The sequence below is a fragment of the Emydura macquarii genome, unplaced genomic scaffold, assembly GCF_026122565.2.
Source record: "Emydura macquarii macquarii isolate MOO-44397 ecotype Brisbane River unplaced genomic scaffold, CSIRO-AGI_Emac_v2 contig_18, whole genome shotgun sequence".
Classification (NCBI taxonomy): domain Eukaryota; kingdom Metazoa; phylum Chordata; order Testudines; family Chelidae; genus Emydura; species Emydura macquarii.
In genome coordinates this window covers 10,060,841-10,084,028 of record NW_027130155.1, presented here as the reverse complement: position 1 = coordinate 10,084,028, position 23,188 = coordinate 10,060,841, and the positions used below count along the sequence as shown (strand labels likewise).

At 38.3% G+C, this 23,188-nt stretch overlaps 1 protein-coding gene across 6 annotated transcripts in view; it reads left to right on the top strand.

The window, feature by feature from the left end:
- Positions 1 to 23,188, top strand: part of RASA2 (RAS p21 protein activator 2) — an 86,667-nt gene that overhangs the window by 50,175 nt on the left and 13,304 nt on the right. For all 6 annotated transcript variants that reach the window (XR_010921751.1, XM_067558159.1, XM_067558275.1 and 3 more), the window contains 12 exons: positions 631 to 714; positions 2,053 to 2,125; positions 3,770 to 3,846; positions 5,654 to 5,752; positions 8,382 to 8,538; positions 9,492 to 9,640; positions 13,718 to 13,832; positions 14,474 to 14,548; positions 15,367 to 15,490; positions 17,899 to 18,005; positions 19,618 to 19,704; positions 19,797 to 19,874. Coding sequence is in view for 5 of the 6 variants with exons in the window: in XM_067558159.1 (XP_067414260.1) it covers positions 631 to 714; positions 2,053 to 2,125; positions 3,770 to 3,846; positions 5,654 to 5,752; positions 8,382 to 8,538; positions 9,492 to 9,640; positions 13,718 to 13,832; positions 14,474 to 14,548; positions 15,367 to 15,490; positions 17,899 to 18,005; positions 19,618 to 19,704; positions 19,797 to 19,874 (1,225 nt within the window). In the remaining variant the exon portion in view is untranslated. The remainder of the gene's footprint in view (positions 1 to 630; positions 715 to 2,052; positions 2,126 to 3,769; positions 3,847 to 5,653; positions 5,753 to 8,381; positions 8,539 to 9,491; positions 9,641 to 13,717; positions 13,833 to 14,473; positions 14,549 to 15,366; positions 15,491 to 17,898; positions 18,006 to 19,617; positions 19,705 to 19,796; positions 19,875 to 23,188) is intronic.

Sequence of the window (23,188 nt, the reverse complement as noted above, 5' to 3'; positions counted from 1 at the left end):
TTAGCACCGCTCCGTATACCCTTCCAGCTTCTCTGTGAACCACAGATGATTGCTCTCTGGGAACAGTTTTCCAACCAGTTATGCACCCATCTTATAGTAACTCCATCTAGGTTGTATAGTTTCTCGTCCTTCTTAAGACAATTGAACAAGTAACTTGTAAGTCTACAGTCTTCTCATTCACAGTAACTTTGTGTATCATTCTAAGTTGTTTTCTTTCTTTCTTTCTTTCCTTTTTTTTTTTTTCCTGAACACATGACTGGCATTTGTGTACTTTCATGGTATCTAATCACCTCCAAGGGTCCTTAAAACCCACTAACCTGCTTCAGACTAGTTTTACACCTGAATATCATCTAGCATTAAGTTTTGCCCAGAAAACTGTGGATTGGATACTCTGGTAATGGAGCCAACTTGTATATAATGTGGATATATAGTACATCAGTGTGAAAGCCAACATTCTTCAGACATGTTAATCATTGCTGTGCTGAAACAATGTACTGGCTCATGTTAACACTTAATGGTTTAATTTAAAGCATCTTCTTTGCTCTAAAAAGAAAGAAATAATTTTTCAGTTTGTCAAAAACTGTTAATTATACATTGATTCACTAACTTTTTTTTCCCTTTTTATTTTAGCATAAAGGAATGCCAAGGGTTGCCTCTTGTAAATGGACAGAATTGTGACCCTTATGCAACGGTGTCTCTTGTGGGTCCTTCTAGGTAACATTTGTTAAATTATATTGTGAATATTTCTAATTGTTGTTTTGAATTAGGAAAGAGACAGGTATTGTCCTCTGGACTACCGTGTTCAAATATATAGCTGTTAAATGATGGATGGACGGGTGATTTTAGTGTTGTAGAGAACAGTCTTTATTTTCCCCCACCAGTTTTTTACTGTTCTACACAAGCTTCTATTAGTGGAGAAATGGCACTGGACTATGTATAGGTACACAGTCTCTTGTAACAAAACGCTTTTACTCTTCGTTTTACTTAAACTGAAAATCTCTTTACTGGCTAAGGCTGTCCAGGACATAAGAAACATATGCTATGTATGTTATAAATCATGTACCATTGTGTGCCTGTTAAGATCATATAAAAAAACCTATTTAAAAGCAAAAAATAATAGTTTTTATATTTGTTGTGCTGCTTACTGAGCACGGTGCTAAGCAAGAATTACTAGCTGGGATGAGAAGTAAATAGAAAATCACTTTTAAAATACTTTATGTAAATAAGAATTCTGTCTGTCTGCCTTAGTTTAGAATGAGCAATAGCTTTTTATTCATTTTTTTAAGGAAATACTCCATATCTGAGCACTTCTTGGAAGTGACATTTCAAGGGGAATGTCTGGGAAGAAATGAGGCAACATTTTGTGGTTATAGTAAAAGTGTACACTACCATGTTTATAAAAACAAAACCAAAACAAAAACCAAAACAAAACCCCTAAAAACCCACAGGAGTGGAGCAAGAGGGGAAGGGATGGAGAAGGAATACAGCATTTTATATGAGCAGGCAGATGCACAAAAATGCTGTTTTCAGGAATGAAAATCATTCTGTTCTATTCCACTCTAATCCATGCCAAATTTTAATATGCATCAAACTCTATCCATTTCTTATTGCACGTGTTTGCGAACTAAAATCTAAACTGTAATTTATATTTTAGTTCACAAACAAATATGAACATGTAGATGTATATATGTAAGCTAAATATGACCACCTCCAAGATGTACATGTAAATAAGTACAGATTTTGAAGATCACCATTTAACTTTTCAAACCATGCTGTGAATGTGTATTAACTTTTTTCTATTCATTTGTTTTTCCATTACATCAAGTGACATCTTAAATAACAGCAATAACTACCTAGTATAGCTACAAAAGCCCAGATCTCAAAGGTATTTAGGGGCCTATCTTCCATTGAAATTAATTGGAGTTAAGCACCTAAATATGTTTGAGGATCTGAACCTGAGAGTTAAATGGATGGCCCTTTCTTGACAATAGAATGTTTTAATAATTTGTGTCTTTAAATTCTGTATGGTAAAACTGTACCACATTGAAACAGGAATGACCAAAAGAAGACAAAAGTAAAGAAGAAAACGAGCAATCCACAGTTTAATGAAACATTTTATTTTGAGGTAACTATTTTTTGTCAAAATGTAAACTCTTAATTCATGTGTTGTTGCCTGCCTGTTTCTCATGCAACTTTTTTTTAAAGCTAGCCACGAGAGGGTCTCTTGACGTAAATGCAAGTGTCTCTATAATAAATGAACTTGTGACACAATCTGAAAAACCACAGCAGTCCCATTCAACTACCACCTAGTGTTATGCGCTAGTTTCATAGTCACAAATGTAAGGGCCATTTATGACCCTTGATTGACTGCCATCAGTAGGAGTTGTGATCTGGACTAAACTATGAAAAGATATACGGCCCTTAATTTGAATATCTTTAAGACAGTTAGCAAATAATGAGGTTTTTTTGGCTGTGTATAGTCAGTACAATAACTTAACAGAGAGATCGGTGATTTAAATTATTCTGTAGGTAGAATAAGTGAATGCTTTAACTTTTTGCTGCTTGATTTGGGATCAAATCCTGTCTCCAAAAACAAGTGATAGTGTTTGGACCTATCCTCATCTCCTTGGTCCACATCAGAAGATCAGTATACTGCTTGGCATTCTCTGTTAAAGAGAGTCCTGAGCTTGGAATATTTGTGGTGTTTTAGTTCAGGATTGAGGTGCATCGCTGGTAGTATGTGGGTTATTTTATGCAGTCTTTGCTGAAATAAACTGAAATTCCCTATTGCTTTAATGCATTGCGGTGTGCAAAATGGAATTCTGGCTGTAGTGAATCTTCAGTTAGAATGGTGCTTTTCTGTAAACAAAATGAGTTACTATGGGACAAATCCTGACACTCCAGCTACATAGAGGTCTGGAAGCCCCAGTAGGCAACAAAGCTAGTAAATTAGTATTTATTTGGGAGCAGGAATCTGTGGTGGCTTCCTCTGCTCCATCACAGTTTTGGGGTGAGCTAAAGCCTGGGAACTGATGGATATTCCTCCTCTGACCACTGCAGAACTCTCATGTCAAGCTTAGATTACTTGCGCTTTGGTGCAAGGGCCCAAATTTGGCCCTTCAAGATGGTTCCACTCTGTGTTCTTTCATTTCATATTGTGAAAAATAAAATAATCAGTAAAATATATATATCACTTATTTTCAAGTGTGAAATGTGAAAGTATCGAAGAACTTTAAAATCAATACTTGAATAGCAATATGTAATTTAATGCTTTGTGTACAGGTTCTGATCCTATAAGAAATCTGCATTTGAAACTCCTGTTGACTTCAATAAGAAATTGGAGATTGGAGTGCTTACAGAATCAGGCCTATAGTTTGTTTTGGCTCCCATGTTTTACCTTACGAAGTCCCAGGTTACATTTTTTTGTGCAATAAAATATTGGAACAAAAAGGTGGTAACACAATTAAATAATTGTATGGCTTAGAATACTGTGTAAATTGAACACAAAATCAATCTGAAAGTGAAAGAAGAAATTCTAAAATATGCAGTTAAAATTGTGGGATATAGGGGAGGGGACAGTGGTTTCTTTGTGGTTGTCTCAGGATATATCAGTTTGTGATGCATCATTAATATTTTAGAACTTTCAGAAACTTGCTTTGATTGAGAACCAATATAACATTAAAAAGCAAAGATTTTAAATAGATCTAAAAGATCTGTAATTTAAAAACAAGGCTGAAGGAGAAAAATCATTGAAGGATTTTACTTACAGGTAACCAGGTCCAGTAGTTATACCAAAAAGTCCCAGTTTCAGGTAGAAGAGGAGGACATAGAGAAGCTGGAAATCAGGTAGGTTCTTGAGGTTCTATATTGAATAACAATTGGTACGAAGTACCTGAAAACCTTTATATCTAAATAAAGAAATGTTATGGCATAATGTGACTGCAAAAAAAAAAAAAACGAGTGTTGAAGTTTACAAAGAAGATTCTTCCATTTAAAAAATAAAATCTTCAGGGTAAATTTGTTTAGATTCTAAAAGTGAAATTGTAAATCATGAATATCTGAGAATATTATTAATTTAATTAAATTTTTTATTCAAACTTCAGGTATCTTAGCTTATGGAAAGTTGTATATATTCTTAAAATCTATTCCCTGGCAAGTGTACAATATTTGCTTAATGTCCATGAAAACAGAATCCTTTTTTTTCAGAACCTAGATTCTTTCTTTAGTACAGCAGAACCTCGATTTTTAGGAACATTGATCTTGTGAACAACCAGTTATACAAACCAAATTGCTTTGCAGGGGTTTGAAGGACAAAAAGAAAGCAATGCAATGCACCATACTGCAACTTGTACACCATATGTACTGTAATTTTGAGATGTTCAATTTTATTAACTTTTTGATTGTATCTCTTCTCAGTCCTCAATTACTTCGTAAAATAGGGATTCTGTTGTAGTATATGCATTTGGAGCTAAACCAAGGATGCTCTGTGCTGGGTGTAGAAGGTACAAAGAGCCCTTCACTCTCAACAGACTCTTGCAGAAATCTGCCAGAATGCTGACCCTAGCATCAAGAATTCAAGAAAAGTGTGATGTCTAGTCCCCCAGTGGCACTACAGGGCTGCAGGGGTATAGTCAGCAGTATTGGAGGCATGGACAGAGACTTGCCTCTCCTATATGTCTGCTATTATCTGGCAGCATATGTCAATGGTGGAACACACATAATACCTTCCCCCAGCAGATGTAAGAAGCACCTTACAACATATTCCCTTTCTACTCCTGTACGCTTTGGGGCAGTTTGCCTGCATCTGTACCATGCAAGCAGCATTTCAGAGCAGCTCCACTTAGCCTCATCAGCTTTACACACGCAGATGCCCAACCTCAGAAGGGAATTGAGGACACAACTTGAGGGTTGGTGATCATTTCATAGCTGATACCAAAAAAGAAGAATTTAGTGTAAATATTAATTTTCATATTCATTTCTAAATCTGTTCTTGCTTATGTGACCCATGAATACCTCAGATTGTACAGTTAATAGGATCATAGATGCAACATATGTAAAAAAGCAATTATGCCCCAAGAAATCTAGCATTAATTTTTTTTGTTCTTCTTAACATATCTGCTGTCTAACAGAAAAAGTCAGTGAGGTAAGAAGTAATAGAACCCAAGCCAGGTGCATGTCTTTGGAGTCTGTGATAGTTCTTTAGGTTTTGAACATTCAAGCCATTGTCTGAAAAAAAAGTGCATGTGTCAGTGTGGTTTTGCAGTCTAAGTTTAATTTTCAGCAGTAAAATAGGGATATAAGCACATGGGTAAAAGTTCACTGCAGACTCCTAAAAAGGAAATGCAGTAATCTCATTTATTATTTTGGTCAAAATAGAAAATACATCAACCAGTATCACTATGTTTTACTGATGTAAAGTCTAATTTCTAACTTGCACTGTGTTAAGTTTGTTTCCGTGGCTGTCCTTTGTGGGTTTAATAAGACATTCGAGTTCCTCTTGACTGTACTAGATTGGTATGGCAATTCTAATATTTCCTGTCTGCATGCATGCTGAATTAGTGATGCAAGGTTGTTGATTGGTGATTTGAAATCTGCTGGTGGTTTTTATCCTTATAATTTGCAAGAAAAGTAAAAACAATGTTTTGACTTTCAGGATTGACCTATGGAACAATGGAAACCTGGTGCAAGATGTCTTCCTAGGAGAAATTAAGGTTCCAGTGAAAGTGTTAGGAAATGATTCCTTTCAAGCATGGTAAGAAATAAGGGACCAAAAGAAAACTCAATCCTGCATTGATTTCCTTAATGCAGAAAGCATCTGTTATTAATTGGAATTCTTAGTCATGGTTCAAATTGCAAGAAAAACAATCTTACTGTAGTTCTTCTGAGATACAGTAGCATATGCCATGTGCTAAATGTAAAATATTTTCTTCCAGATGGTTCCACTGATTAATAGTTTACTAATGAAGGTGTATTTTTGTATGTAAATCTTTTTTTCCTATAAAACAATCATACATCTGGAGGAGGAGGAATGAAGGAGGGGAAATTACAAGCCATTGCTTCCTAATAATTGCAATTTTTAATCTATAAAAGGTATATGTATATGTACGGTGGACAGTGGAAGGGTGGGGAAGAGAGAACAGGGAATACAATTAATAGCCATGAAATAGATAATATGATAATACAGATACTGTATTATGCTTTTTTGTTTTGAGAAAGATTATACAACTAGGCAAAAGCAAATAAATACGTGTTCTATCTTGGGGAATTTATAGTCATTACCCATCTATATAGTTGGATACTGTACAGACCTGGGACGAGCGATTGTCTAGTCTCTCCAGTCTTAGCTACATGTTAACTAACCTTGACCACTTTTCCTAGTGTAGACATACCCTTTCTGGGAACTCCTATGTCATCCTGTTAATTCTATTCTATTAACTGGGTAGGTGAATCTTGAATTTCTAATATTAAAAACAAAAAGGGAAAATCTTCTCCCCCCCCCTTGAAATATCTTTTAGGCCTTCTTTGTGCATCTCAGAAACAAAGGCACAAATTCACTGATGTGGACATGGAAACAATGAAACACATACATTGTAGTATGGTTAAATACAGATGCTGTAGTTTTATTGTAAACTATTACCCAACTGGGATAACCATGGCAGACTATCTGGCAGTATTGTTCCATTGTGGACCTCATCAGGCACCAATGGCCTAGATGGCCTAGAAACCTGCGGGTGGGTATGAAGGCCATACCTCCTCTATGCCAGCAGGCCTGCCTAGGGGCCCTGAGTGAAAGCCAGAGTCTGAGCTGCTACTCCACCTTCACATTGGAGGTAAGAGAGAAAAGATAAGGGAAGCCACCAGCTGCATGAGACAGATGGAAACACCTCAACGAGGTATTGCTGTGCCTAGGACCAATGCCCAAGCAGTCCACTGAGTTACAGGGACCTCATCGGATACTTTTTTAACCCACCAACCACATTGGAACCTGCCAAAGTTGAAACATTTATAATTTAAATCTGCAAAATCAGACTTGAAGGGTGCTGGTTTAGGCCATTAGTAAAGATTTTTGACTAACAGACTTTAAGCACTGTAAAAATAGCTAAAACCCTTATTAATTTATTGAAATGCTGCTTACACTGTTGGAGAACAGCAGAAAGCATTTTTGGGGCTTTCCAGCATGCTGCCTGAATAGAGCAGATTAAACAGATAAGGGAGTGTCTCCAAAACTGAGTATTGGGAAATGAGTATTTTTCAGAATCCTAATTTGCAGTGGAGTCTGAATCACTCACTCTATACATTTGCCTGGCACCTTCATGTGTGATGCATCTAACATTAAACTAATGATTTGTATAAATAAATAAATACAATTATGTTGTTGTTCAAGTTGTCTGAAAATCAACATAATCTTGGTGTTTGGTGTTCAGTATTAAAGTTGTACAATTTGACATCATGGTAAAGAAATTACTTTCAGATTATCAAAATTTCACTTATACAACTGCACCACCTGTGGGAGTAGAATTAAATTACAGACAAAAGCCAAGAAAGAATCATGTGATAAGTATACAGTGTATAATATTGAATAGGGAAAAGCGACATTAGAATCATAATAAAAAACTAGGATCCTGGGATTACTTTTAATAAAATGCAATTCTGGGATTTTGAAATGGAATAAAATCCAGTTTTCTCCAAATTTTAGGATTCTCGTTTTGATTTTGATTTTCCAGCTTGCAATTTTTGAGTTTATATACAATATAATTATAATACAATTTTCTGTATCTTCTATTGTGTAGCTTCAGAATAAAATGGATCCTAGTTTTTGCTTGGGAAATGTGTTCTCTACTGAACATTTTTCTCCACAGCTTTCACTTTTTGCTCTATTTTTGTTTTATTCTAGACCATCCATAATATCTGCAGATAAATGCTACTCATCTTGTAGCAGTATTAATGGGTATTTAGAATAAATGAACCTAGATTTAAAATAGTTTTTAAAAATACTGAATAAACCAGCGTTTTTAACAATTCCTGTTTTCTCCATCTAGTCCCACAAAAACTATCACTCAACACAACTCTCACCCTCAGAAAAGATCTGAGAAAATAAATATGCCTTGCATTATGCCCTGAAGGTCTACTAAATGCTCCTAACTTCAGTGAGAGATTTTTTTAGAAGTTCTTTTAATCACTAGTATCTAGTTCTGAAGTCTGTTTATCTTAATTTGTTAAAACTATTGACATCAGGGCCAGATTCAGCCTAGTGAGTTGTTATACAGTGGAAAGTTTCATTGTCACTTTACCATACTAATCTACCATACTATTAATATTAATCTAGTTACTTAAACAGTAACCTTTAACACAGTATTTTACAATTGCCTTGTTGTTTGCAGGTACTTACTACAACCAAGAGAAAATGGAAACAAATCCTCTAAAACTGAAGATCTGGGATCACTTAGACTAAATGTTTGTTATACTGAAGACTGTGTACTTCCATCTGAGTACTATGCTTCTTTAAGAAATTTGCTGCTAAAATCACCAGATGTTCAGGTACTTTTTTGTTTTAGAAGAAACACTCAACAGGTCTAGGTTATGACCGTGTGCATGTTCTGCTTTATGGGAGTAAGAAGCCATACAACTCTTCCCTTTCACAATCTACCTGCACCATGATTGTATGAGCAGCCTGTGAAGTCACTGTTTCTGCCCGTCCTGGGTGGGCAGAATGTTTACTCCCCATCTGTCTCTACCATTGCCCCGGCCTGTACAAATGAGCTGAAAGAGAGGGTAAAGTAATCTGTACCAGCTACCAGGCTATCACTGGTTACTTTTTCTCTGGACAAGGCAGGGAAACAGAGACTGGATTTGGACTCTGGCTAGGACGATGGTCTACTGTATAAGGAACTGGACTGGGATTCAAGGACCTGGGTTCAATTTGTGGCTCAGCCACAGATTTCCTTTGTGATCTTGGGCAAATAACTTAATCTAATTTGTACCTCAGTTCCCTACTTGTAAAATGGGGATAGCACTCCCCTGCCTTATAGAGGTGTTGTGAGGATAAAATCCATTAATGATTGTGAAACGCTTGCATGCTACAGTGATGAGAGCTATTTTAAAAAACAAACAAACAAAAAAACCTAGAAATGCCCTTGGGCAAGGCAACTGCATGCTGCCATTAATTCAGGGCTTGTGGCAAAGCCACAATCTAACTCTTTAGAAATATTAAAATATTGAATGAAAGTAAAATTTGTAATAGTTATTCAGTGTCAGTGTACTTGAAGATACTTAAGCCAATCTGAGCAGATAGTATCTATTTTCAGTAAGATTCTTTTGTCGACTGGAGACTTGTAATTGTCCTATCATACGTAACCTAATGCTAAGTTTTGTAAGAAACTGGTGACATCTGCAGTGTTGAGAGCTAATTTTTTCCAGGTTATTGTGTTCAGACTGTATAAATACTATGTTAAACTATTTTCATCTTGGTTTCACCTTTATTTTTGTTACAGCCAATCTCTGCTTCTGCTGCCTACATTCTGGGTGAAGTGTGTCGAGATAAATATGATGCTGTTTTGCCTCTTGTACGACTATTGCTGCACCACCGTAAGATAGTTTCATTTGTCACTGCAGTGGCAGAACTAGACTTGAAGGACACCCAGTATGTATTTCATTTTTCCATAATTTCATGATAACATGGGGTGTTTTATTTGTAGAGTTTTAAACCATTTTATGATGATTTTTTATAAATAGTCACTGTTTCATTTCTTCATTAGTTTAAGTTAACTGTAACTACATATAATCACTTCCACTGAATATTGTATTGTAACATCACTTGCTAATACCATTCTAGCTGAGGATCAGAATTGCCATAGAACCCTGCTTTAGATGAGCTGGGTTGACTGTAGTTTTCTTTGAGCTGTTATATAACTAAACATGACATGCTAGAACAGTGCCCAACAACAAATGGGTTTTGTTTGGTTTTTGTTTCTAAAAATCAGTTTGGCCACTTTCTGTAGATTTTATAGGTGATAGTCTGCAATTTGGATTCTGCTTTCAAAGATTCTTTATGCCCAAATCTTTCTTCTATAAGAACTGAAAGGCAAGGCAGATACTGTTTTGCTGCATAAGTGTGGTGATCCAATGCACATGGAGTTCGCACCCTTCTTTGCATCTTGAAAACTACACCATGGAAGTTTTGGTGGCATGGGGTGTGACACAGTAGGAACAACTGCAGGGTCCATTGGTTAGCAGTTACATATATCTCATTAGTCAATCCATCGCCACTTGTATTTTGGGACAGAGGACGCAAAGTAACAGAGACTGCTATAACCCCTCCAAGAACACAGTGGTGGCCATTGAGGTGCTGTTATGTGCTGTGGAGCTGGGAAACGAATAGATTCCATTACCACAGAGGTCACCTATGAAAACATATTTATTCCAGTTTCACATTGGGTGAGAAAATATGGCCTATATTTGGGCTTGACAGAATTTAAATTGTATTTTTTTTTCTAATTTCAACCATTAGTAGTGTTTTGTATCTTTAACTTCTTATTTTTACAGTTGCTGAAAATTATGGGTGTTAGGGTTAGGGCAGCACTGACAGCAGGGCTACAAGGAGCTCCCTGCATGGCCAATGGACCCAAGACACTGAGGCACAAGATGCCGGGGGGCTGTGGTCCTGGTCCTGCAGAGCAGAGACATCTGGCCAGGACTGTAAGGATGATGATGAACCCCTGGCCACAGGGTGCTGCTGAACAGTTCATGCCCAGGGACAACTCTCAAATTCCTGGCTGAGTGAGGGGGTGAGGCCATGACAGCTGAGCAGCAAGGGCTCCATGCATGGCCCTAGGGCTGGTCCCTGCAGGCACAAGGTGGGGTGGGGGGAAGGGACTGGTCCTGCTAGAACAAAGAAGAGCAGTCACTGGCTAGGACTGTAAGGAGGAGGATGAGCCCCCACTGGAGGGGAGACCACACTACTGCTGAATCGCTCCTGCCCATCCTCCTCCTTGAGGCCCTGGCCAGGAGTCTCTGCTCTTCTATGCAGAATTATAGCTTCCTCCCCCCACCTTATGCCTGCAGGGTTCAGGTGTTACTGACCCTATAGCTTGTAGAAAACCCTCGGCAGCTCAGCTGTCAAAGAATCACTCCCAGGACAGCAGGACTGCAGAGGGCTCTCTGATCAATGCCTGCAAGCACAAGGTGAGGTGGGAGGGGCTGCATGCCAACTGTTATCAATTTTTTTTCCATCTATTTCAGTGTGTCAGCTGAAATTGACATTTACTGACAAATATAGTTTGAAATCAAATCCTGTCAAGTCTACTACCTATATTTAAAGAATCTGGCCTGTATTTTAAAATATTAACATTTTTAAAGTGTAATTTTCATATGGTAAATTTACATAACATTTTTAGTGTGCCAATGTTCTTCGAGTGCTTGCTGATGTCCATTCCCAAATTAGGTGTGTGCGCGCACCACATGCACTGGTGCCAGACATCTTTTTCCCCTAGTATTACTCATAGAAGCTGACTCTAGTGCCCCCTGCAGTGGCATGCATATGTGCCCGCATATAGGCACCACCATCTCCCCCTCCCTCTCAGTTCCTTCTTGCCGCCAGTGACGGTGCTGGATTGTCTCTTGCCTTCGCAAGTCCTCTCACTACACCTAGTTGTTTGTTGTTCTAGTTGGTAGTTCATAGTTGATAGTTAATATTCTCTTCTCCTGGTCGAAAGGTCTCTTGTTCACCTTCCTACCTGTACCTCTGATCCACTTGGTTCTCCTGAAGGTGAAGAGAGACAGGGTTCAGGTCATCCTTGTAGCACCGGCGTGGCCCCGGCAACATTGGTTCGGGATGCATCAGGAATTGGCGGGACCCAGGCGTTGGACCCTGCCGCTGCAGTCGGATCTTCTGTCTCAAGATCAGGGTCGCCTGCTTCATCCGAAGCTGAGCTCCCTACATCTGACAGCATGGATGCTCCATGGCTGAGTTGAGAGGAACTGGCCTCCTCAACCCAAGTTCAGCGTGTGCTCTTAGAGAGCAGGAAACCATCAACCAGATCGGCCTACAGCCAAGTGGAAGCGCTTTAGCTGCTGAGCGTCTGAACAGAGGCGTTGATCCCGACAATTCTGGAGTATCTGCTCCACCTAAAGCAAGGGGGGTTGGCCTTCTCGTCTGTTAAGGTCCATGTAGTGGCCATTTCAGCTTTCCACTCCTTGGTGGAAGGTAGAACAGTCTTCTTGCATGAGATCATGGCCAGGTTCCTTAAAGGTTTAGAGAGGTTTTTCCCATCAATAAGGCAGCCTTCTCCTCAGTGGGACTTGAATTTGGTCCTCTCCAGACTCACCAGTCCACCCTTCAAACTCATGGCCTCGTGCTTTCTGATGCATCCGTCCTGGAAGGTCACATTCCTGATGGCTATTATAAATGCCAGGCGAGTCTTGGAGATCAATGCATTCACATCCAAACCACCCTACACGGTGCTCTATAAGGACAAGGTCCAGCTGTGCCCGTACCTGGCCTTCTTGCCTAAAGTAGTCTCCCATTTTCACCTTAACCAGGACATCTTTTTACCTGTCTTTTGTCCCAAGTCTCACAACTCCAGTGAAGAGACACCTGCACTCTCTCGATGTGAGATGTGCCCTGGCAATTTACATCAACAGGACCAAACCATTTAGTCGTTTGACACAACTCTTCTTGGCTGTTGCAGACCGAATGAAGGGGTTGCCGGTTTCTTTGCAGTGTATCTCAAAATGGATTATGGCCTGTATTTAAACCTGTTATGAGCAGGCTGGAGTCACGCCTCCGGGACCCTTGACAGACCATTCAATGAGAGTACAAGCCTCATCTGCGGCCTTCCAAACTCATGTCCCCATCCAGGACATCTGCAGGGCCGCTACCTGGTCATCGGTACATACCTACCCGTACCACTATGCCTTAATGCAGCAAGCTCGGGATGACACTGGCTTTGATAGAGCGGTGCTCCAAGTGTCACGTCCATGAACTCCTGCCCGCTTCCAGAGACACTGCTGGTGAATCACCTAATTTGGGAATGGACATGAGCAAGCACTTGAAGAAAGAACAGTTACTTACCTGTGTTGCTCATGTCCATTCCACACCTACCCCCCTTCCCCTCAGTCGGAGTTCCGGCAAGAAGGAACTGAGAGGGAGGGGGAGCTGGTGGCACCTATATGCGGGCGCATATATACTAGAGTCGGCTTCTATGGGTACTACTAGGGGAAAAAGTTGTCTGACACCGATGTGGTGTGTCTAATTTGGGAATGGACATAAGCAACACATCTCGAACAACAACAGTTACAGGTAAGTAACCGTTCTTTTTTTGTCATAAATGATCACTGTAATTTAAAATGGATTAAGTTGGATTTATCGAACTAGAAACTTTTCTTTTACAAGTCAGAGTATAGCTAATTTGCATTTATATTCAACAGCTACATCCAAAGCACAGTCTTAAATTAAAAATTTATTGGCTGAAGAGTACTAAATCTACATTTTAGTAGTATACTATTTAGCTATAAGTCTTCATTGTTCTGGAATTTTCTCCCAATGCACCTATTCTCACAAGTGGCATAGGGCTTTTTCTTTATCTAGAGTGTCCAAAACTGTACATTTTTAAATTTTGTTACTTATGTTGATAATTTCAATGACTGCAGTAATATTAGAGTGTTTTCTTATTGCTTCTTTTCTTTCTATTTTTTTTTTTTGTTTGTTTTTTTGTTACAGAGAAGTAAACACAATCTTTAGAGGAAACACCTTAGCTACTCGATGCTTAGATGAGATGATGAAAATAGTGGGAAAGCACTACCTAAAAGTTACTTTAAAGCCAGTCCTTGATGAGGTATGGGGTCTTACAGCAAATATTTGCAGTAATACGATGAATCTCTTATGGCACCCTCTCCTATCAATATGTACTTTCTACAGCTCTCTTGTATAAAAAATATACTAAATACTTGGGGGATTACCGTAGCATGTGTGCTAGGTTATAGTTTTGTAGCATATATAGTATATTTTATTCTGTATACCAAGTATTATGAGCTAAGTTGCTCATCTAACACAATGTTTCAGTCCCCACGCAAGCTTCTGGAGATGTTCTGCCAGGCAGACACAATTTCAGGAAGAACAGAATAAGAGCAATGGTTGTTACACCACCCTCTGAGTAGATTCAGTGTTTTTACTGGTGGGCACATTGGGATAGGGAGGTCCATCATGGCACAATAGTCCTTTGCACTAACAGCACAGTGACACTCTTTATGTATATACATATATGAGAATGGGATAGGCTCCTTGCATGCTGCTCCCTCCTTCTGGAACATGGAGACACTATATACTATTTTGCACTTCAGGTCTAGGGACTTGGTTTTTAGTTGAATTGTTTAATGTCAGAATACATTGAAAACTTAGTACAGAAAACCAGTTAATCTCTGTGCTTTTTGTCACTTAAAAAAATGGATCAAAAGGCTTTAATTTGTATTGTTTCAGATATGCGAGTCCCCTAAACCCTGTGAAATTGATCCCATCAAATTAAAAGAAGGAGATAATGTAGAAGTTAACAAGGTAAGATTTCTAATTTATTTTTTGTTTCCTCTCTAATTAATTTCTTAATCCTTATCTAAATTTGATATAGTTGTATAAGATCAGTTTCATTTTAGCACTGGCAAAACTATGATATGCTCTGTTTCTGGAATTGGTATTATTCCCTTGTGACTTTAGTACCAGTAACATTGCAGGAACAAAGTGTATTGTCTTGTTTTCTGTTCATGGCACCTCTCTTTTGGTTGCTCTTTATGTCCACCATTCCCTATCTTTCAAGTTTCCCATGCGTTCTTATTACTGACCTTCCCCCATTTGAATTCTTTAATACAGCAGATTATAAATTGACTGCTTCCACTGTTAACTTTGCTTAAAGCTTCATTCAGTGAACTCTTTGCTTGCCAGCATTATGATTAATCCATACCACTTGGTGATATCCACTGAAGGCAATTGAATCAACAGAGAATTAAGTAACTCTATTATGAGGACTGTGGGGAAGTTATCCATCTTGACAGCATGGCACTGTGTTGCTGAAAGGCAGTTTAATGTATCCTTACATCATTGCCCTGTATTGCAAGAACCAGTAAAGTACTTTCCAGTGTGCTTCTAATTCTGAGTTACCTCTTAGCAGCAGCAGCAACCTATTGTAAACTGGATTAGGTTGTTTAAAGATGTACGGTACTAGCATTATGTATTTGAAGAGATCACCAGTATTTATTAATAGGTGATGTGTCCTGTATGTGTGCTACACTGGTTTTTGTCTGTAGGAATAAATAAGAGCTCTATTGTATATAACAGAAACATAACATTCTGAAAGACTATACCTGTTTTTATCCTTATAGGAGAATCTACGTTATTATGTAGATAAAGTATTCAATACAATTGTACAGTCAAGTATAAGTTGCCCTACCTTAATGAGTGATGTGTTTTATTCTCTGAGACACCTGGCTGCCAAAAGATTTCCAAGTAAGTTTGTTTTAAAAAACTCTTGTTTAGAAATTGACAAAGGGTTTTTTATTTAAGCATCTTTTATGATTTCCGCATGCTGTTTACCATGAGTTAAATATTTAAAATTTCTACTTATTCTCTCTAATGGTTTTGTAAATGGCTCTTGCTTTCCCTAGACTGTGTGGTAGATTTTGTTAACCTGGTAACCAAATGTTCTCTGCCCGGTACATTGTAATAAAGCAATATTGGTATCAGCAAGAGCTATATGGGGTAGGCAGTAGTACTGCTGAAAAGGATCTGGGGGTATAGTGGATCACACACTGAATATGAGTCAACAATGTGATCTAGTTGCGAAAAAAGCTAATGTCATTCCAGGATGTATTCACAGGAGTGCGGTATGTAAGGCATGGGAGTTAATTGGGCTGTTCTGTGTCACATAGGTGAGGCCTGAGCTGGAGTATTGTGTTCAAGCTTTAGAAGGATTTGGACAAATTGGAGAGGGCTCAAAGGAGAGCAGCAAAAATGATAAAAGGTTTAGAAAAAAAACTGGGCATATTAATCTTGAAAAAAGACAACTTATCAGACTCATAAGTCTTGAAATATGTAAAGAGCTGTTATAAAGGTGATCAATTGTTCTCCATGTCCACTGAAGGTAGCAGAAGTAGCAATATGCTTAATCTGCAGCAAGGGAGACTTAGGTTAGATATTAGGAAAACACTTTCTAACTATAAGGATAGTTAAACATTGGAATAGGTTACCAAGGGAGTTTTTGGAATCTTCACCATTGGAGGTTTTTAAGGAAGGTTAGACAAACCTCTATCAAGGATATTCTAGGTACACTTGGTCCTGCTTCAGCATGGTGGGTTGGACTTGACTGTTGGAGGTCTCTTTCAGCCCTATATTTCTATGATTCTATGATTTCTTGATACACAAAGCAGCAGAGCTAAGTGTTGCATGAAAGTAGCAACATGTGGATAGAAACTACAAGGGACCACCACTAAAAAAGATACCTGCAGAAAAACAGAAGCAATGCTGAAAGTATTTTAATAGTCAGGTATTATGAGTGTTCAAATTACTGCTATTATAAAAAGTACATCATGCTGTAAATCTGAAGCTAAATTTACTTTTGCTTCTATGTAAAACACAGCTACTGTAACATGGAAGTGCCAGCTGTAGTTCCATAAAGTAGAATTGAGTTTTTTGCAGTTAAATTAGGGATTCAGACAGTTTGTTACATATAAATAACTCAGTGTATCCTACCCAAAATTACATCACTTACTCTGGGAGTACAGAGTGAATTTTCTGAAAATTTAAATAGGTTAATTGGTTTTGAATTAAATTTCATTAAAAAATGGATCCCTTAAAAAATGTTACACCCTGCGTCAGACCACTGCCTATCCAAATGATCTAAATACTGGAATAAAACACTGTTGGAACTTTGCATATGGTGAAGTCAGTGACATTTCATGCATTGCTATAGGTGAAGACCATTTAGTCAAAAAAAAAAAAAAAAAGGGGGAGGGGGGGGGTTTGTCATTATTCATAACTGAAAGTTGTTTCTTCAGCAGAAGCTGACAAATGTTCTACAGAGTATTCTCTGTAGAACTGCTCTCTTTCAAAATGGCCACAATCTCACATTGTGCCCAGTAGCAGTGAAACCAAGCTTCCTTCGGTGTAGACCATGGCCCCACTATACTGTCAGGCATAAAGTAGTAAAAACATCAGAGATATTGTAAATATCCCAAAAACTTGGGTTACAGATTCAGGAAATGTAGTGTTAAGTTTAAATCCCAACGAATTAAAGGTATGGAAATAAACAGTTACGGCACCAGACAACCTTGACACCACCCGCTGGTGACATGAAGAAAAAATGGAGGTTGGGGGGAAATGAATTTGTCTTTTAAAAATCAGTTTTATCTAATCTGAGACTAGAAAAATGTATGTACTAATCATAATTACATGGTTTTTATGATATTATTACAGGGTGGAGTTAAGGTTGTTTGGATGTCTTACCTGCATTTGCATACCTTAAAAGAAATCCAAACATGGGAAATTTAACCTTAACTCTTAATATATTAGTACACCATACTAGCCTTATTGTAGATGGGTCATCAGCTGCCACAAGCATTTTTAATTTGGCAAATTGTATGTGCTTGGAGCAGGGTCTAATCAATATGGTATTTGAAAGCATCTGTGGCATTCGCCGTTTTGCCAGCCTTGGGGGAATTAAGCCAGTGTTCACAATAATGGAATAGTTTCTTGTCATCATTGCCACCTTTTCATTTCATGAACCTCATTAGTTCTGTTCTATAGAAAATAGTTGTCTCTTCCCTATTGATGCTGTCTTCCTAAGGTTTTTATTTTGACTGTCTTCACTGTTTCCCTGTTAAGTTTAGTTTGTTACATTTCATGGTTTTTCTCTGCAGATGACCCTCATGTACAGTATTCTGCAGTGAGCAGCTTTGTGTTTCTTCGTTTCTTTGCTGTAGCTGTAGTCTCACCTCATACTTTTCATTTACGACCTCACCATCCAGTAAGTTTTTGTAAAGTTTTGTATCACTTTTACTCAAAATCTGCAGACCTCTTTAGATAGAAAGGTGTATAGACATAAACTTCTTTCACTGGCTGTGCTCTGCAATTCAAAAAGAAAATCAGGATGCTAATTTTCTGTCAGTTTGGTTTTCCCTTTCATATTTGGCCAAAGGAAACCATAGCTGTGTGGCTTTGTGGGAGGCAGGTGGCTAATAGTTTATATTGGGAACACTCAAATGGGATGGAGCTGCTTTTAATGGAGGACATATTTTGGAGTGTTTTACGGGAAGGTGCTGCTCTTTGTGCAGGTGGAATCTTAGGGGGAGACTTTTTTCAAAGGCAGAAATGGCAATTAAGAACTTAAATTCTATTGATTTCCTCCCTCCGTGTATGGAGTTAGGCATCTAAATGTCATTTGTGCCTTTTGAAAATCTCCGTTTTCTCTCTTTGCCCCCCCTTTCCCTCCCCTCCCCTCCCATCCCAATGTCTCAAAAGGAAGTTGCAGGAGAAAGTGCTTTCTATGATGGTATTGGGTAGCTCTAATTTATGCACTCACATTAGACTTCACTTACTCTCCTGTATTGCCACATGTTCAACATAACAGCAAAAGTTTACATATTCTATACATATAATCTGGTAACCATATTATAATTGTAATATTGAACATAGCCATGTGAATTTTGTAAAAAATATTTAGTTTAAGTTTTATATTAGAAAATTTCAAAGCATAAGAATAAGCTATTGAATAACTGCTTACATATAAAGGAGAAATAAGTGTTTTTGAAATATCCCTGTGAGACTAATTTTATATTTAATAATTTCAAACATATATTAGCCACGTAAAAAAGAAATCCACTTGGTGTTTTCAAGAGAAAAATTTACTTAAATAAATGTAGCCATTAGTCCAAAGACATTATGAAGAGAGAGTGTCTCTCACAGATGGGTACAGTTGTAGTTGACTGAGTTTTTCAGGTTTTCTTAGAAATAATACAGCTTTACAACATTGTTTAGTAGCTTATTACTAGAGCTGTTTGAAACTCTGTCTAAACCATTTTTCAACAGGAAATTGTGGTTTGAATTAAACTTTTTTTGGCTTTCTGTCAGAAATTCCATTTTTCACCACAAACCAAAAGAGAAATTTTTATCAAAAATTCTAGGTTTTGAATTTTTCAATACCCATTTTTCCACTAGCTCTACTTTGTATTTGCAATATGTTGAGGGGGGAAAAAATGCAAAATCCTAAAAACCAACCAACATTAAAACATACAGAAATAATTCTCCCAAAACAACATGCAACTTTGCACACACAGTTCTCTTCTTTGGGAGAGGATGAAAATGAACAATTACACCTGGCAAGTTGTTAGTTTAAGGCACTTCTGAAAGGCACTCAGATACTACAGTGATGGGAACAATATATTAACCTGTATGTAATAAAATAAATGTTTAAATTTTCTCATGAGAATTTACATTAGTTTCTAGCTGGAAATAAAGTGCAACAAATCAAATAATATGGCTGTTTTGTCAAACCCCTATTTTGAAATCCAGGTTTTGTATTGAGTTGCCAAAAATGTAAGGGGAATCTTCAATTTGTTTCCTAATATTATTTATTTTAGGATGCACAAACTTCTAGAACATTAACTCTTATATCAAAAACCATCCAAACTATGGGGAGCTGGGGAAGTTTGTCGAAAAGCAAGCTTGTAAGTATATTAATGTTCTTACTTTGATGTATTTGTTTCACGGATCATGTTGTTAAACATCAGTTTATATGCCTCTATATCTTCTCTTTTAGTCAAGTTTCAAGGAGACATTTATGTGTGAGTTTTTCAAAACATTTCAAGAAGAAAAGTTTACTGAAGCTGTTCAAAAGGTACCTTTTTACTGATACTATGTAAACTTAATATTTGGTTCTTTAATGCCTTGCAGGCCAGGTTTAATAATAAATTGCCTATGATTTAAGACGTTGCCTTGCAATTCTCTGTTAAAAATCCAAAAATTCTTATGTGCAATCTGTTTTTCATAAACATTATAGAATGTTTATATATACAAATTCTATCAAATTTAAGCTAAAAGATCTCCACTTCTTAAATATCTCAGGATGACCACTGAATTGATGTAGTCTAATAAATACATATCTTTAGCTATTATATTGATATTAATTTATCAACAGTCTTGCTATGCATAGTTTTATTACTGAAAATACTAGATAAAAAATATATCTCTATGCAATGCATAGATTTTTGCCTCTGTTAGAAGTACAGACTTGTTTTTCATTAACTGTCTGGATTTTAGAGCACTTAGAACAGTCGAGCTTTAATCAGATTGCCTTGAAAATTGGCGTGCCTCCATGTGGGTGCAGGGTATGATCAGTGATCCAAGTTTGGGGCCATTTTATCAAGGGGTTCTGAGATACAAGTCCTGGAGGGGGACCAAAATGTTTTTCTTAAAGTTGATCTGTTCTGGCAATAGATTTTTTTGTTTTGGTTTTTTTTTGTTGTTTTTTGTGTTTTTTTGCTCACGGATAGAGATTAAACCAGGGTTCAGATCATTGCATCAGGGTCTCGGATGCTTGAGTGTTATCCCCATCAGAGTGCCTTGCAACCACCAGTTCTTTGGGGGAAATCACATTAAAACTTTATTTCAAAAAAGGGATTGCTTCTCCAGTTAGATGTGGTAAGGCTCTCATGTCTGTTCATGCACCTAATAGGCTCTCTGCATGTGCTCAGTGTAAACTATCTGGAAAACTACGTCTACACCACAAGAGGTGTATATTATGTTCGTTGAATCCAAGCACTGCCCCAGGCACTAAGAGTTTAAATCAAATGGGGTAAAAATCTAAAGTTTAAAAAAAAGCAGGCATATTGCTCCAATCTGCCTCAATCAAAGTGCTTTTTGTTGAGATGGGGTGCTACCCACATTGGATATTAGATCATCACTAGCATTTTAAATAGACAGTACCAAACGGTTTCGGTAGGCCACTCTGCTGCTTCGGGCTATAGTGGACAGAATTAAAGTTCTTCCAGTCTCTTCTCAAATAATTTCTCTTGGATGACTTCCTATATCCATGGTTATGATCTGGCAGGCAATTCTCCGCCAGACAAGCTGACTGCTTGTTCCACAAGATTACAAGTAACCTCACCGGTATTTCTTGCATAGGTCCCTATCCGGGACATTTGTAAAGCAGCAACCTGGTCATCAGTGCATATTTTCACCTGCCATTATGCTATCACCCAAAACTCTACAGATGATGCCAGGTTTCAGCAAGCTGTACTACAGTCTGTATGTATATGAACTCCAGTTCCTCTGCCTTTATTATTGCTTGGGAGTCACCAAGAGTGGAATGCACATGTGCAATCACTCAAAGAAAAAACTGTTACTAACCTTTTGTAACTATTCATCTTTGAGATGCGTTGCACATGTTCATTCTACAACCCACCCTCCTACCTCTCTACAGTTATCTGGAAAGAAGGAACTGAGAGGGAAAGGTTTGGGGTTGGCAGGGCCCTTTATATTAGTGCTGCTGGCATGCCGTAGCAGAGGGCATTCAAGCCACCCTGAGAGGTGCCATTGAGGGAAAGCTTCCAGCAACTGTGTGCATGGTGTGTACATACCAATAGTGGAATGGACATGTGCAACACATCTCAAAGAACAACAGTTAAAAACTGTTACTAACTTTTCGTAACTCTAGGAGGATAGGGCCCAAATTCAAGCCATTATTGACAAAAGCAGATTAGTGGCAGGAACCTCATTACAAGCTGTACTCATCTCTGCTGTTCCTCCTTCAAGATCCATGTTGACAGCTATAGTGATGCACCAGGAATCTTACCTACACTCTTTGGGGCTCCCAGGGAGGTACAGAGCACCATGCAAGACTTTCCCTTTGATTAATTTAATCTTTTTTGACCAGAAAACAGACTAATCTTTGCATTCACTAAAGGACTCCAGGGCAACCCTTTGCTCCCTGGGCATATATAAACCAGCCCAACAGAGGAAGTACCAGACATAACTGTACAAGCTGAACTCTTTACAGCAACCCTTATATCACCAATGATGTTACAAGCCATCTCACAAACAGCAGAGGGTGCAAAAATTGAGAGAGCCTCATCCACCCCCTACTGTAGCTACCCAACTTAACCCTTCCTCCCCCAACCAAAAGTTACTTTTGATAGGATGCTCAGAGCTGCAAACAGATATTGGTGCCACCTCCTCCGGACTCCAAATCCACTTTGGTGGATGCTTAGCATATTTTTCCCACAATTGGAGGGCAATGACAATGGACAAATGTAATAGAGTACATACCCCTGCAACATAAAGGGGAAAGGCTTCTACTCCAAATATTTTTCTAGTCCCCCAAAAGACAGGAGTGTTCAGACGCATTCTCAAACTGCAATGACTCTGTCTTTATTTGCAAGCTAAAATTATGTATGGTCACATTGGCATTGAGTATTCTTTCCTTAGTAAAAGACATATGGGTCAGAGCTCTTGATGTGAAAGTTTCTTACTTTCAAGTAAATAGTCACCCTTCCCACAGAACATTTCTCAGATTTGTGGTGCGTCCAAACCCCTATCAATACAGGGTACTCCCATTTGGCTTTGCAACTGCACCCAGAGTTTTCACCAAAGTGTTTTTCTTTAGCAGCCGCTTACCTCAGAGAAGACTGTTCCAGTAAGTTCCTATCTAGATGACTAGCTTCTTACAGGCACAATGTGTCCAGAAGTCATAGCATCAACCTTGTCGCTGCTCCATCTCCTAGCCTCCATGGGAGTCCCTATGAATATGGAGAAGTCTACTCTGATTCCAACCCAGACTGTAGACTTCATAGGAGCAGTCTTCTTAGACTTTTTAACCTCAATCATGGCAGAGGCTTGTCTGCCTATGGACAATTTCCAAGCCATAGGAAGACAGACATCCGGTTATGCACAACCTTCAGACGTCGGTTCGGATTTGCCTTGCTGTCTTGGGTCACATGGCATCACGTACCTATGCAACACTGTTCCCCAGACTCCACATCTCCAGGTTTTGGCTTCAAACAGTATATACTAAACAAACACAACATGAACACTGTGGTGACAATCCCCATCTCTTTGACCTGAGGGAAGAATGTGTTGCATAGTGTGCCTGGACATTCCTATCCCCCTTACCTGACAGAACAGTAATCACTGATGCCTTTTTGTTAAGATGGG